We start from the raw sequence: 16,782 nt of genomic DNA, 5'->3' as shown, positions 1-16,782 counted from the left end.
TTCTCTAAATAGATATCTGCTTATGTAGGGCACCAATCACATAATCAACACGACACTTAACTACTTTTATAGGCCAAAAGTAAGAGAACACAGAAAAAGATTTTGCCCAGGAAGGGCTGGGCGTTAGTAATCCAAGGACAAAAAACATGATTTACTGGATAACAAAACTGGAATAAGGAAGCTGAGTAATAGTGACAGAGAGAAATAATTTTGTCTTGGAAAAAACTCTAGCATACCCACACTTTGAAACAATGTCTTAAAATGTTGTTAAAACAAATCCATAAGAATGTGCCCAAATATAGCCACCAAATGCCTTTGGGAAAAAGAGAGGTGGTGAGGGGAAGTTTCTACAAGCTCAGTAAAAAAAAATAAATAAATAAAAAAGATTTTATTAGCCAAGTCCCCTGAAGTTGGTCTGCTCTGAGCCATTTTCAGTGCTTTTCCTTTAACTACAGGAGGCACTCAAGTTTATCGAGTGCTGTTGAGTTCTGTTTTTCACAAGTTTACTGGAAAATTGTCTTCACTAACCAATCCTGCTAGATCCAGGCAGAACAGAGGATGGTGCCCACACATGCATGCCAAGCCTCTACAAGCCAGTTTCTGCAACACTTTAGGGTCACTATCTTGAACTGGCCCCAAGCTCCCCTCATCTGCTTGGTACAGGATAGAGAAAAAGGACTTCTCTGAGAGCGCATGCAAGTCCAGCAAGCCAAAGGGGGCACTGAGGGGGAGCAAAGTGAACACAGCCTGGGACAGTCCAGAAAAGTAAGAAAGAGCATTTCTCCTCCACTTCCTCACAGCAAAGGCAAGCAACTGACACCACCAAGAGGGGAGGGGGGAGGGAGAGGCAACAACAAGAGTACAAGGGGCAGAACAAAACCAGCAGTCTTGGACAAGGGCTGATGAGTGGGACCCAGACTGGACAAGAAGCCCCACTAGAGTGATTGGAACCGGGTGTCAGCAAAGACCAGCTGCAGTCAGAAAGGGAAAGACAGATCAGATAAGAAGTCAGAGGAAGAAATGTCCACCAAGAATGGCTGGGCATTAGTACAGGGATAACAGTCCCAAGGAGAAAAAATTGGATTTATTGGATAAAGAAACTGGAATGAGTCTGAAATAGTGACTGAGAGAAAGGAAGTAGGATTCAGAAGACACAACTGGAACAGCTTGGGGCAAGGGAAGAAAACTTTCAATAAGTGAGAAGAAGAATCCAAGGCTCCGCGAGAGGCGGCAAGAGAACCCAAGATTCCCAAGTCTGACTTGTGCCGATATACCTGGGAACCCCCTAGCACAGTGGTTCTTAACCTTCTAAGGCATCTCTGAGAAAATGCCAGCTCTTAAAATTTTCAGTTTTAACCACAAATACCCTATTAACTCAAATTCAAGATGAAAAGATGAAGTATTTCCACCCCCCCCCCCCACACACACACTTAACATGGGGAAAAAGGCTCTGTGTCTTGGATTTAAGTGTGAGGGAGGGTCAGGCAGTTGCCACAGTGCAGACTCTGGCCCCAACCTGGCTTGGGAGTCTGTGTCTTCATCCACCCCACTGTTTACCCCTTTACTGTGACACTGAACATGTGTCAGCAGCTCTGTTCCCATCTCCAGGGCCACAGCTGTTGCAGCCTGGCAGGGGCTGGAGTGCCCATGTACCTTGGCAAGAGGATAAGCAGCAAGGATGTGCCAAATCAGGCCCTATTCAATTTGGATGCGGCCTGAATCAGGGACAGTGATTTCATTCGTTGATTCAGATTACTGTCCCCGATTTGATTCGGATGAATCCGAATCTGAAGATTCGATGCTGATTCAGAGAATCAGCAATTCAGACACAGACACAGCTTTAAATGTTTTTTCTACATACCTCAAGGTGCCAGCACGGCTTGTGAACGCTGCAATGCTGGGGTGGATGGAGCATCCCACAGGAGTGTGGGGTGGGGCCACGTGCTTGGCTGCGAATCCGGAAGTGGACTGGAACTACTTCCGGTCCACTTCCAAGTCCGCTGGGGAGCATGCACGGGGGGCCCTCCTGTGCTCCCCTGGCTCAGCAATCGGCCACAGGGGGACCCCAGGTGTCCCCCCCAGACCTAGGAGGCACCAGTCGCTGGGCTGGGGGGCCCCCAAGTGTGCTCCCTGGTGGACCTGGATGTGGACCAGAAGTACTTCCAGTCCACTTCCGGGTTTGCTGCCGAGCACTCTGGGGAGCCCCCTGTGCTCCCGTGGGACACTCCATGTGCCCCAGCATCACAGCATTCACAAACCACCTGCTACCTTAAGGTATGTAGAAAGTATATTTAAAGCTGCATCTGTGTCTGAATTGCTGAATCGATTCAGAGGGATGCGATTCGATTTGGAGAGATTAAAGGGTTCGGATTTGATTTGGATTCAGAGATTCGGCTACCAAATCTCGCCGAATCTCCGCCGAATCTAAATCAGGGACTGAAGTTTAACACAGCTCTAATAAGCAGTAGCAGAGCAGCCAGGTTATGGTGCAGGCCAAGGGGCAGGCAGGGCACAGTCTGCAGGAGTCAGTGGCAGCAGGGGAATAGAGTGCGAGGGTAAGGACAGGCAGGAGGTGCAAGCAGGAAGGGTCAAGCCACTTAACCCTCTCTGCTTGTCCAGCCCTGCCCCCTGCAGCATTGGAGGTGGGTGGGTATGAATTTAAGACCCACCAGTAAAATAGATTCTATACATGGAAAATTATAGAAAATTTATAATTTTAAAATATACAGAATCAAATTATCGGGGCAGTCATCTTATATTAAAAAATAGTCTTAGACTCAGAGCCTTGGGGTTTGATTTGCAGAAGCACAGGGAGCTCAGAGCTACTACTCAAATTTATGGAACTTGTCCCTGAAACGCACAAAATGTTAAATAAAAATATGCATCAAAACACCCATAGTCAGTCCACACTTTTGATCTTAATTGATGCCTCAGTTCCTGATCCTTAAAAACAGATCAAACCAGCCATCACTTCAAATCAATTCATGAAATAAATTATTGAGCACTCAAATGATAAGCAATACAGAAAGCCCATGAGAAAGTTAAGACACTTCCATAAATTGGTTTGGAAAAAAAAAAAAAAAAGATATTGAATAGCCGTTTAAATAAATCATGTGTATGGAATGAGGTACACGTCTGGTATATAAAAAAAAAAAGGATATGATCAACTAATTAAAGACCACCATGGTACATTGACACAAAGGAGACAAATCAAAGCTGCACATAAAACCTTAATTCTAGTACTTCAAGTACTTAACTTGGAATCTAATGCTTTTTCATAATTTGCATATGCAACATCAATGCCTAAGAGTAACACACAATGAAGCAGAACTAGCAATTTCCTCTTCGTTCAACATGAAAACATAATTACTTTAAAACCTATGGACTCCTCAGCTTAAACAGAATATAATTAATGACTAGCAGAAAGGTAAATTCTAGACAAAAACAAAACAAAAATAATTAAGTCAAACTTCAAGGTATTTAAATCCCATTAAATGATATTCAACACAACTGGTTAATGAACATATTTATGTAGCCAGATTATAAATCTACATACTAAACTTTTGAAAGCTTCATTTACAAGACACCGTACTGACTGTTGAATAATTTCAGTTCAGTGATGCATTCTATACTTTTCCCCATCTTTTAAGTTTAAATCAACATCAGTTAAATTAGTAACCGTAATATTTTAATTCCAGCTTGCATTTTGCCTGAAAAAAGTTTCTCTTTTCCCATGAAAAATATATTTAGAATAAACCTCTTTCTAAACTGATTTTACTCTCATTAAGCTATAAAATTGAACTATAAATTTGACTAATAAAATCTATTTTCCAAATTTAGCTTGTACAAATCTAAATACCAAACTCAGTAAATTCGTTTTTAATACTCATTTCTACCTATTGAAGGAAGCATAAGCAAATAACAGATTTAATCAAAAAACTAAAATTTATTATAGGTTGAGCTGGTAGTCGTGCCTATTATTAAGGTAACGTCATGCTCGCTTGGCATACACAAAACACAGAACACAGAGTCATTTTATTACTCTTCTCTTTATGAAGAACAATGATACTTTAAAATCTGAAGCACACCTAAGTCACAATAAATATACAATTAATGAACAGGTTAAAAAAACAGCCACTATTCAAGCGGGAGTTTACAAATAGGTCTGAAGTACTGGAGATCATGCACACAGGAGAGAGAGAGAGAGAGCACCATAAATACAGTTGAAAAATAAGGCATCTCAATAACACCTGTGGTACAATATTAAAATCTGACCTGTGCAAAAAAATAAATACAAATCAAATGATGGTAGAAATAATACAACTATGATACGTATTAGATCACTATTATGGTTCTTCCACTTAAATGCACACAAACATTGACAGGATTTTTATTTTTACAGCTAGGAGACATGCTATTCCCCCATCACATCCAATTTCAGTAAATTAAGAAGAAAGTGTTCCACCATGAAAGGAAAAAGCATTTCTAAATAAAAAAGCCTTTTGCTTAAAAAGTACAAAATTTTCTTTATATGAAAATAGTGAAAATTTTTTACTGTAAGCTTAAAAAACAGTATACAAAATCCTGTTTAAAACAATGCAACACTGACAATGCTGGAAAAATCAGCAACTGCCAAGCTGACAAGTGACATGTTGATCATTTTAACAATCAAACCAAGTGAGAGAGGGAATAATATAATGGATAGCATTTAAAAAGGTATTTGAAAAAGCATAAAGAAATGTTTAATAGTCTACAAATATACCTTTCCTATTTCAAAACTATTTTCCGTAAACTAGACAAATATGAATTCTACATTTTCTCAACTTCACCTCTTTTCACAAATCGTTATAGGTATTTTTAATAAGTTCAATTATTGTAGTGATTTAAATTAAAAAGATTTAAATTAAACTTTATCAGATAGTTTTTTACTGTAACATGCATCTTTTGATATTGGTACCACCTTTTAATTCATAGAACTTTAATCACTTCTGGGTTTGTACCATGGACATTGTTTCAATACTTATGCAACGTAGATTTCCAAATGGTATTTGAAGGTGGAGTCAAAACATATGAACTAAAGGAGATGGAAATATAAGCAGAGTGCTTCTTAACCTTTCTATACTGAACTCTCACATGTTATTCTCCCAAGCTGACCATCTCCTCCTTTTCCCACCAAAATATCTGAGATTTAGTTATTAAAAAAAAACAACAAACCATAAGACAGGCTTAATTCAGCTTGGGTTTGGCCCCTTGACCACCAATCTCCACAGAAGCAATCACAGACATTTTCTACACAGATGAGGTTTTTCATGCCAAAGCTTCTTTAGATGAGCAATACAATTTTTTTTCTTTAATGAACAAGTTCAGAATTGGGCCAGTTTTAACTGGCCTATAATATTTGAGCCAGATCACATATTCACTTTCTAGTTAAACAAAATACATAAAGTTGCACTAAATAAACCTTAATTCAAAACCTATAAGCTAAGGTTTACTGCTTCTGCACTTAGCTTGCCACCACTTAAACTGTGAATCATTGCTATCATATGTGAGTGTTTGTTCAGTTCTTCTTGCTGCAGCTTCACTATGGCCTCCTTTTCTTCCAAACGCCCTTCCAATTGGGACTTCTGCACTTCCAAGGAAGAAGCCTACAACATGAACACCACATAGGATTAAGACAAGCAAACGGAATACTTTCACATCATGTTAGAACTGCTTAAATGGCTGAAGTAATGTTAAAAAAAAGTAAAATACAAACTAGCAAAGTAGTTTCAAAATTAAGCCATTTGTTTGGAGCACACTGTCTTGTCTATACATTTTATGTACATGAAATAAGCTCACATGCATTACCACACTTCAGAAATGGTTTGGGTATAACTTTCTACAAAACAGCACCACCATTTGTTGTCTTGCAGTCTTCCTGACAGCAAAGACCCCAAAACATGTGCAACTGGACAAGCCTTTTAAGAAATAAATAAATAAATAAATAAATAAATAAAATAAACAAACTGTTCAGGCAAAATTATAAAAAACAAAGACAGGGTATATTTGCATCAGAAACTATTTCTCTAGGAAATCTAGCCTGCATTCCCAGTACTGCACGTGCCTTAATATGCATCTTCAAAAAGCTTTTAAAAGTATCAGTGTTCACCCCTATAAGACATTGCTGTTATTTTACGCACAAAAAGGGAGGGGGGGGGGGGCAGAAACAAATTAATAAAGACCAACTTATGCTGTACCTTCGTAAAACACCAGAAGTAGTCTTTTGACTCCATGCTATTTTCCTGCTTTCTTATGCCCCTATGAAGTAGCAAGTATGTACTGAGTGTATATTTATCTTCCTATTAGCATCCCTGCTGCCCCTTGGCCCCCAGCCCAGACTCTGTGGCTGTCAGCAACTACCCCGGCCCTGGGTAGCTGCTGGAGCCCAGGCTGCTCCCAGCAGGGCTTGCAGCATCTCAGCTGCCTGATGGGAGCTGGCCGGGCTCTCAGCTGGCAGCAACTACCCAGAGCCGGGGCCGGCTGCAGCCAGGAGGATGCAAACAGCCATGCTGGGCTCCGGCATCAGCTCTGTACTGGCGAGTGCAGGCACGCCTTAGAGCAGATGGTGGGGGAGGGGCCTGAGGCAGCACGGCTCTGGTCTCTCTGTGCTCCCAGCACAGAGCTGATGGTGGGTCTCCGGAGCCTGGCGCAGCTGGTTGTAGCCAGCCTGGGCTCTGGGCAGCTGCAGCAAGCAGGCTGCAAACAGGTGCTGGAGCTGTGGAGCCCGGTGCATCAGGTCCATGCTGGTGGCGACTGTGAGCACACCTCAGGGCAGCGCAGCCCACCCTAAGGTGCCTGTGCAGTCACCGCCAGCATGGAGCTGATGCCAAGGCTGTGGAGCCCCGCGCAGCCATTTGCTGCAGCTGGCCAGAGCCCAGGCTGGCTACGAACAGCTGCGCTGGGCTCCAGAGCCCAGTCACCAGCTCTGTGCCAGCTCGGCAGAGACCGGGGTTGCACTGCCTCAGGCCCCTCCCCCACTGCCCACTCCAAGGTGTGCCTGCATGCACCGGTACGGAGTTGATGCCGGGGGCTCCAGAGCCCAGCACAGCTGTTTGGAGCTGCCCGGTTACAGCTGGCCCCAGCTCTGGGTAGCTGTGGTCAGCCGGGAGCCTGGGCTGTTCCCAGCAGGCAGCTGGGATGCTGCAAGTCCTGCTGGAAGCAGCCCGGACTCTGTTACTGGCAGCAGCTACCCAGAGCCAGCCTGGCTGTGACACGCCGAGCAAAATGGCCTCGTGTACCATGCTCGGCATGCGTGTCGGGGGTTGCCAACCCCTGGGTCTACGGTCTTTCAGACAGGCTGAGGAGCTCTAGGAAGCCTTCTGGTGTTCAAAAAAAATAAAAAAATAAAAAACCCCGTTTCCTCAACAGATCTCCCCTTAGGGCTGGGTAACCATATGCTTCAAAAACAACCCAAATGATTTAATAGCACAGCTCTTTGGAAGGTCAAAAGGTAAGATTAAAAATTGAAAAGCCCTGTATTCATTGCATTATATTAGCTACTTCAGTTTTTCTACTATTATCACTATTAATTTATCTGATGTACCATCTATATCAATTATGCAAAGATTTATTTCTATATGAATCTGCATGGTAAGAAAACAAATCTTACCTTAATGCTCAATTCTTTTCTTGCCTGCTCAGTTTTACCCAATTCTTTTCTGAGAATGCCAATGGTTTCTTCCATATCTGTTTTTTCTTTCTGCCGGGCTTTAAGTTTCTCTTCCAAAATCTTTATTTTTTGCTGCAAGCCTTTCGAAAATGTGTTAGATCAGTTGACATGTTCAAAAAGAAATCCATCCAATTGCCCACAAACTTTCTGGTATGAGTTTTAGTAAAATATGACTGCTAATAAATGACTTACCCAGTACTGCCATCTACTGAAAAGTTTTAGTAGCTATTTACAAGTAATGCTCTTGGATATTTACTGAATATTTAAAAAATTAAAAACTGCATAGTCTAAGTTCAGCTGAAAATTTCAACTGTAAAAACAGGTTACATTTCGTGACATCATGCAAAATGCCACAATGCAGACACAGGTTAGGAAATTGTTTTTAAATTTCCTCCCACTTATTTTATTATTGTCAAAGTTTCATTTTTTAAACAATAAAACTTTACTAGGTCAGACTAAAGTGTTCAAAGCTTTTTATGAGCAGAAAATGCAGTTAGACTCCAGGTTTAAATCTAGTTAACTCTGTATTTATAAAACAAATATTTAAATACGTGCAACTTACTTGATATTGTACCATCTCTCTCCTGTAGCTGATTCACTAATTCTTTTCTATGACTTTCTGTTTCCATCAACTGTGCTATAGTTCTGAAAGGGGGAGGGGGAAAAAAAATCAATCCAAATGACCAGGCTATTTCAAAGGTAATTTCACCATCTAACTTTTTACTGCAGCATTTCATACAATTATCAAAGTAATTTTCAAGGTAACCAAGGATGAAGTGATTTTATATTCTTCTTGTGGGGGAAACTAACCTAATTACCTTTGGTTGTATTTCCTTTATCAAGGACATACAGTTTAAATAGCATAACCTGAAGTGAGACTGCTCCTCACCACTCTGGCCAGGCTTTCATTGGATAGCTTTTACCACTGGTAACGCAAGGACCAGGAAGAATGCTGCGTTATTTGAAATGCTTGCAAACTGACAGTTAACATTTTATGTCTAAACTGAATGCACGTGACCTGGCCTTAGTAACAGTCCTTTGCTTAAAGACCCCTCCCCCCCACCAGCCCTGCTTGAGGGTTTGGTTTTGTTGGGGTTTTTTTAATTTCTCACAACCTGAAAGCATCCTTCCCCAGCTACAAGAACTATCATTTGCAACAAATTTTGCACCAGGGGTTCAGCACTGGTCTGATGATTTAACAAAGCTAAAGGGCAAGAGAATCAGAATTGTTGCCTATATGGGGAAAGGACTGTGGGAGGATCGCTCAACCTGGGAAGTGAAAGAGTTACTGGTACACAATACTTAAATGTATTCTAGTAGGGAATGAAATGAGGCAATAGTGTACTGTAAGCTTACCTACTGTGCTGGAGAAGAGCCATTTATGAAACTCTTACTTCAAAATATAAAGCATCATTTCTTTATTCCCCAGATCTGAACAAGTAGAGCATTAAAAACTAACCCTGTATGAAATTCAGCCACAAATATACACAAACAAGTATTACCAGACTTGACTGAAAGCTTGCCTGAGCAGTGGCTGAAATTTGGATTAAAACAGATCAATAAGAGTGAACCATATCATCTTTTTAGCACTGAGGCACTGTGTACTTTCTGTAAAGTTGCATTTTTGTATTAATTCCCTTGGTAAAAGCAATATTCCAGAGAACTCTTCTACAATAAAAAGTAAGTCTTGAAACCTATTAAGTTCCATAAAATATGGAAGTAAATTATTGTATTATACTTGGCTTTGGGACTTCCTAACAACTAACTTTGGTTGTTGCGCCATTTTTATTTGTCTCTGTTACCTGTTTTCATGGAAGATCAGACAGTTACATGCAAAAAAACCCCCAACCTGTACAGAACTAAGTCCAACCATAAAGCTTAGTCTTAAACACAAAGAAAATGAGAAACACTTTTCCGTCCCGCTTTACACTCGGTTCTCTCAGGAGCTACCTAAACCACAGATAATTGAAAAATGGATACTGAAATGCAATTTTATTTGATTGTTTCCTTTTAAAATTTGCTTGAAAAATAAAAGCATGAATTAAACTTACTTGTCATTCTGTTGCTTGAGCGATTCACTCAGATTTTTCATTGCCTCAATTTGTTTATTGAGTGAATTGCATGTAACCTGCAGATCTTTATATTGTCTCTCCATGGTTTCATGCCTAAAAATAAAGTTAATGGATTACGTTGGCTTTTGAAAGGCTTACTTAAGAATCATTTGTCAGAAAAAAAACAAACCCTAAAAAAACCTTTTGCATTTTATGTACCATCTTTTTCTTCACTTTCAAGCAAAAAATGGTTATGTACACCTTCAAGGGGGAAAAAAAGCTTTGCTAGAAGAACCCCTTAGTACAGTGGTTCCCAACCTTTTTTTTCCTGAACCCTCCTGCTGGGAGCAGAGTGCAGCGGCAGCGATGGCCCCGGGGCAGTCCCAGCACACAGCGTGTCTCTTTTCTGTGCAGCGCTGCCGGCATTCCCCCGCGACCTTTGTTTGGGTTGTGACCCAGGGTTGGGAACTGCTGCCTCAGTACATTAAGTGAAGAGTAACTTCAATCCCACTCTGAAGCCTCACCCAAGCCCCACTATAACCCACTCTTGCACATAAATATATACAAAACCCCCACACCGGATTCAGTGGAAAAGATTTTAAAGGAGAGTCTGGAAAAACTAAATAGTTATTTATCTAAAGAACAACAATTATAACATATGGAGCACAGGGTGCAAACTTCTCTACAGTGGGTGCATCTATATGTGTCCTAATTAGTTCTGCAGCAGTGTCAACACCTATACCTGTACCAGTATTAGGCTGCAGTAAATTAGCCAGCTCCGCTGTAAGGTAGTACCATCAAGGACAGTACTCTTACAGTGGAGTACTTATGCATGCCAAAACGCTCATATACAGGGTAACAGGGGTTGGCCAGTGCATAGGAGTGCTAAAGTGCAGGGGCCGTCTCCCTGGGCTCCCTGTCAGCCTGGGGTTGCTCTGCCTTGGCTCAAAGTGCTGCGGTCCTGGGTGCAATAGACTCCAGTGCAAACTGCACCAAAGTTTATTGCTCCATCTTAACTGCACACATAGATGCACCCATAGCTAAGCCTGACTGGAATGGATCAGCTTCTGCCAGTCAGATCTGCTGAAGGTGTCAAACTTGCTGCAAATTATAGCACAAGGTAGTATTTCATTTTCTTCTTTTATGGATTTAAAGACAAATTTCTTTCACATAAAAATGGCTATGAGCAAAAGGTTCTGTGTACAAGATGACAACATGTTAGAATGACACAGAAGACCAGAAGATGAAGTATGTAGTTCAGTGGCCAAACCATAACACTTCAAGCAAAGTACAAAGAACTACAACCCAAAAATCAGGGAATAATCTTCTGCAACATTAAATTATTTTTAAATGAGGCACTTAGGTATGACTATATAAACAGAGTAGCTCTGATACTGAAAACATAAAAACACAGTCTAAAAACTGCCTTGGCACAGCTAAACAAAATAAATGAACAAATATAGAAGAAGCCATGCTGGCCCAGGCAGAAATCCTAGATTAGAAAGGCAAGGTTTTCTGATCTAGGGAATTTTAACTTCCATTGTTGCAGCTGTCATTCAGCTCTTGTTTTTTAATAAACCTTGTGGCTTTTCTGCAAATACTCCAGTCATGTTAATGATTGGGCAAAAGCCAGATTCCAAGCGATAGTGTGGAGGTTTTGGTCCCTTCAAAATCTTGATCCTAACAATTTATAGCTTTGCTTATTGAAGGGTCACTCCTTCCCCGCCCCCAGAATTCTTCTGCAACCTCTTGGCCTCACATCTAGTGAAAAATTCCATCAACTAATTACATACTGTGAAGTAGACAGCCTTTTCATTTTAAAGCTGTGGCCTGTATTTCCAATGTGTGTCTGTTTTTGAAGACAGCCCTATTTATTCTCTCTGGTATACTTTGTTCACATCCACCCCACTTTTTAGCCATTAAAAAAAATAATCTTCCCTAGAAAGGGAGTGTGGGGGATGAAAGAAAAGAAAAGCAGTTATAATTAAAAACCCCACAAACAAATTAATGTGTAACACACTGTCCTTCCAACATGCTGAAGCCAAAAAACTATGTTTTCAACACCCCAAAGGCCTCTGCTTTCCCATGATCAAGCTGACCAAGGGAACCTAATGGAGTCAGAGCAATCATTTGTTGAAACGTCAAATACCAGAACCTTTGCAGACATCCATTTACATATGTAATCATAGCTTTAAATATGCCCTCCCCTGCAAAGCATGACATTTAAAAGATTAAGTTCTTACTTCTGAAGAAGATCAATGGAAGATTTTTTCAGTATCTCATGTTCTTCAGCCACAGTTTGTAACTTTCGATTGTGCTGGAAGAGCTGTTCAATATCCTTCTGTGCCCGTTCAGATTCTACCTGTTGAGCTTTCAGTAGTACATTGAGTTCTTCATTTTTTCGTTCTGCATCCTTCAGCATTGCAGCAAGTGTTCTTGCCTTCGAGCAAAAACCAAACAAAAACCCACATGCAAACTCAATTACAGGCTCTCCTATGTAGCAACACCCACTCAAGAAAGGACATGTGAACGCCATGTTAGATTTTGTGGAGGGAATTTACAACAGCCAGTATTCTCCGAGGTCAGTGTATTTACAGATATAAAAACAGCAAATACTGAAGTACTGGCAAGATACGACTAAATTTGAAAGGAAGTACAAACTTCTAAGGACTGTGAATGACGAAGAAAGTCTAAGTCCTTTTAAAAGCATCTTTGAAGTGGTTACCCCAGTGGTTTACAGCTTCATGTCAAAACAGTTCCAACAAACCCTCTAGGTCTTGGCAATATTAATATGTATTTTTAAAATTTAATTAAATGTATTTTACATAGGTAGAAATGTTACCTTGAGTAGGTTTTGTCTAAATGGTTTTTCAAAAAATGTGTATTATGGGGCATTCATATGAGGGCTTAAGGTGTTGGAGATGCTTTATTGGGTCTATCAGTGAGCCACTAAAAGCTGGGGGCATGGCCTGCTGCAGAATTAGCTTGGCTTACCACCACCAGTCCTAGACCCATTGCTACCAACAGATCCCCTCCCCTGGGATCCATGACCACATCCAGATGCATTGCTAGATCCCTTGCCACTATTGAACCCCTGGATTCTTCTACTGTCACAGTAGCTGCCCTGTGCCCCTGGCTGGATCCTGCCTGCGAGGAGCCCTATAATCTGGATCAGCCACTGGGCCTCAGGAGAGTTTGACACCCCTGTTTTAAGTACAGCTTGATTAAGAAGTAGAAAGTTTCAGATGTAGTATAACAGAAACACATGGGAAATTCAAAGGTGGCTCAAGCTGCTTTAACTAAAAGCATAAAATGAAACTAAAGGAGACGAAGTACTGAAGTATATTTTTTAAACTAATAAAAAAAATTACCCTTTATCCAGTTTAATTTTTAAAATAAAACTTCCAAGTTGAGGTACATACACTGTGTTAGAGCTACTCTATAGTGGTTCCTCCATGAGGAAATTGGCATGCAGACTCAACATTGTTAGGCATTTTCCACATCAAAATTCTAGGCTCAGCTTACTCATACTCACCTCAGCCTCAGCTTGGGCTCTCTGACAGCGGTACTGTGCAATCAGCCTGTCAGCCTGAGCAAGGGCTAGGGCCTTTGCTTCCAAAAGATCTTGTAACCTTGTTTCTTTGGACTATGGACAAAAAGAAAGTAGCATAATTTCACTAACATAAGCGGGTTTATAACATGCAAAGGCAAACATGTACACACACACACACACACACACACACACACACACAGAGTTAACAGTACTCACTGCTAATGCAGAAAGCTTCTGTTCATAGACATCCATTATGTCAGATATCCTCACATCAGTAACTGGTTCCTTCACCTGTGGGAAATGTTACAGTAGCAAAATTAAGGGGTCTTGAAGAAAAGCTGTTCAACTTGTAGCTATGACTGCTCATTTAAAGAGCCTGATGACTGAAATGCAAGCCTATACGCCTAAATACTTTAATGATTTCTCAATGGAACATCAGCTTTACTGCAACTGTTCAATTTTAATCCCCATCAGTTGTATTGTTTGAAGTCATATGGTTTGTCCAGTAGCATACTAGAAGGAGTTCAATTGTGTCCTAAAAGTCAGTGAAGACCTTACAACAAAACTACTTGCCTGAATGTATGAGAGGAGCTTTCCCCCAGGTGGTTTGGGGATTAAGGGCAATTTCTGATAAGGCAGTGCCAAACAGAGGTGACAATTTTGGGAATTATTCAGTTATGTTGATGCATGACTGACTGTGCATATAAGCCCAGCAGCTTGCAGATGATTGCTATGAAATGTTCAATGTTTAGTGTGGGAAAAAAACAAACAAACAAAAACATTATTAAGATTTCCTGGAAAGTAACATTATTTTTCTTTCCAGAGAAATCAAAACACCTAAGCAAACAGGGAGAAAGCACACAGGAAAATGTCTCAACTCCTGATAGATCAGACTCAGACCTTCTGGGCATCTCTCAGCTTCTACATACTGCAGGCATTGAATTCTAGTTCAAAACATGAATCCATGCTGTTGTTTGAATGGAAATGCTGTAGCCCAATTAAAGATTTTTAGTGAATAACATTCTTGTTTTTACCAGATCAGAGTTGTAAAACTTAAGTTTACTGAAAATACATAAACTCTCAACCTCTAGTCCAGACTGAAGTTTCTGTATTAGCTCCTGGATGTTCGAAGTTGTTGAATCATCACTTGTAGAGTGGGTAGTAGAGCACTTCATTGAGGTCATATTGGTCATAGATGATTGCATATGGATTCTTTTGGACATGGGCTCCACCTCTTGTTGTTTGTATGCATTATTTGCAGCAATGCTTTCACCAAGTCTACATAAAAATAACAAGCAAGTAATAAAACCTTCCACAGATTTATGTTGAAGGTAGAGAATAGAAAGTTTTGCGGGAAAAAAAGCAGCTTGTAATTATGATACACACTGAAAACATGTAACAGATCAATCCTCCTGCTAACATCATCCTGGATTCTATCATTTCTTTTGACAGGTATACAACCATATCAAGACAATGGTGGCAACTGTCGATCCTCCTGGATCATGGTATATGTGTGAGGGCCACCCAGACCTTCAATGCCTATGCCTGGGCGGGAATTTTTGGAGGAGTGGAGGCTGCCCAGACCTTCCACCCTCCCTTTAGGCCACTAAGACTGAATCCAAAGGCCAGACCAAGTCTAGATGTTTGGTGCCTCCATGGCTGTAGTTGTATAAGTGTTTGGGAATCAAACCCAGGTCTGCTGTGTGGTAGACAAGGAGTCTACCACTGAACCACAAGGGACTCCCTCAAGACATAAAGGAACAAATGAAAACTAGGAGACTGATCACCCATTGACAGCATTTCCATAACTGCCATCACACTTTCTGATGCTTGATCTCTCATATCTAGAAAAACTATTATGATCTCAAAGAAAGAATAAGACCAGTCACTCTGTAATAACACAAAACACTTGGTTCCTTGCCTTGAGAGTTTGAAGAACTGAACTTTAAACCTGTCACAACTCCAGGACAGTGACTGCATGTATGATACATCAGTATTTGAGGCAGTAAAGAAAGAGACTCAGTTTAGAAAAACTAGTATAACACTTTACAAAAATGCTTCTCCAACATGCTTTCTTTAGCTCCGAGACATTTAGAACTTGTTTGTTTCAGTGGAAAAATTCAAGATCAGGTCTAAAAGACAAGAATTGACATGTATGTGCAAGAAACTTACACTATGGCAGGAAAGTCTGGTAGCGGTCCCGCTTCAAATAGTATTCTAAGACCAGCCTGGACTTGTTCTCTGTGGTCTGATGTTAAAGCAAAAGCCAAAGGTGTAATCAAACGTTGATCCTGGGCAGAAACCACTTATGTCAATATTATAATTAACTACAGAGTCCAGACATTGTAACACATCCAGACCTGGAGTTCACAAATGTTTAATTTAATATTGCTCTTATCCTTCTAGAAGTTATGTAAAAATACAAGCAACTTTTTGAACCTCCCCCCACCAAAAAAAAAACCCTCCCACGATACTATTTCAAGATTCTGTGCATCAAATGCGCAGAAGGATTTAAGTCACCTGAAGAGCAATGAATAAAATGGGTAACAGTGGTTGATTTAGCAGCATAGAAAATTCCACATACACAACATGGGCAGCAAAAGAAAAACCACCATCTCAACCTCCCATCTCCTAAAAGCGTGTTTAAATTTCAACACATGGGCAAGTTCCTCAATACTGCAGCCACATAAAAGACATGGTCTAAACACATTAAGGGGGAAAACATTTAAAATATAAAGCCTGTAGTAGTGTTTCAATATTCTGCACCTTAACATGATTCTTCATAGGTCTTTGAAGCCTACCTGAAGAATTTTGTAGAAACTGACTTCCATGCTGGGCACCAACTGCTTAAGTCTGCTCATAAGGTCAAGTGTTTTCAAAACAATATCAGCAGCAAGTTTGCTTTGAATATAAAAACACAATTGAGGTGGAAAATGAAGTCTGAGGTGTACAGTGATTGGGTTTACACTTTAAGCTACAAGCATTTTCTCTTTGGTTGACTTAAAGTGTGTCATTATAGTATAACCATGGAGACTAATTCCTCTACCTAGTTATATGATAAATAAAAGTGATGGTAGTAAAACAAGTTTACTTTGCTTTAACATGTTACTGAATCTCTATTATAGATGAAAGCAACTCCACTAGGAAGAGTTCAGTTCCCACACTTTGCTTCCTCCACTGAGATCAACAAGGTGGATACCAATAAGTAGCAATGATCAATCATTTATCAGTCTGAAGTTGCCCTGTGACTAAATTTCATTTCATAACGATCTGCTGTGAATAGGTTATTGATGACTGGGAGTTGAGACCAGCACTACATTCCAGCAGGCAACACTGAAGTGAAAGTTTTGTACTACCTACTTTTTTCTGTATATCTCTAAAATTTCAGATTTATAAAACCAAGGAAAAATGAAGAATGGATACCTTGGAACATTATTGGATGCCTAAGTTGCAAACTAAGAATTACAGTA

The 16,782-nt window shown here is 40.4% G+C and overlaps 1 protein-coding gene across 3 annotated transcripts in view; it reads right to left on the bottom strand.

The window, feature by feature from the left end:
* Positions 1-4,030: 4,030 nt before the first annotated feature.
* Positions 4,031-16,782, bottom strand: part of CIP2A (cellular inhibitor of PP2A) — a 30,768-nt gene continuing 18,016 nt past the window's right edge. For all 3 annotated transcript variants that reach the window (XM_019476444.2, XM_014598993.3, XM_019476446.2), the window contains 10 exons: positions 16,114-16,213; positions 15,485-15,603; positions 14,398-14,590; positions 13,529-13,603; positions 13,295-13,405; positions 12,003-12,199; positions 9,760-9,873; positions 8,271-8,353; positions 7,649-7,788; positions 4,031-5,645 (listed from right to left, as the gene is read on the bottom strand). In XM_019476444.2, the coding sequence (XP_019331989.1) occupies positions 5,475-5,645; positions 7,649-7,788; positions 8,271-8,353; positions 9,760-9,873; positions 12,003-12,199; positions 13,295-13,405; positions 13,529-13,603; positions 14,398-14,590; positions 15,485-15,603; positions 16,114-16,213 (1,303 nt within the window). In that variant the 3' untranslated portion in view covers positions 4,031-5,474. The remainder of the gene's footprint in view (positions 5,646-7,648; positions 7,789-8,270; positions 8,354-9,759; positions 9,874-12,002; positions 12,200-13,294; positions 13,406-13,528; positions 13,604-14,397; positions 14,591-15,484; positions 15,604-16,113; positions 16,214-16,782) is intronic.

This window comes from Alligator mississippiensis, chromosome 1 (genome assembly GCF_030867095.1).
Source record: "Alligator mississippiensis isolate rAllMis1 chromosome 1, rAllMis1, whole genome shotgun sequence".
In the NCBI taxonomy this organism is placed as follows: Eukaryota; Metazoa; Chordata; order Crocodylia; family Alligatoridae; genus Alligator; species Alligator mississippiensis.
The sequence above is the reverse complement of the archived record's forward strand: the minus strand, read 5'-3'. Positions and strand labels throughout refer to the sequence as shown.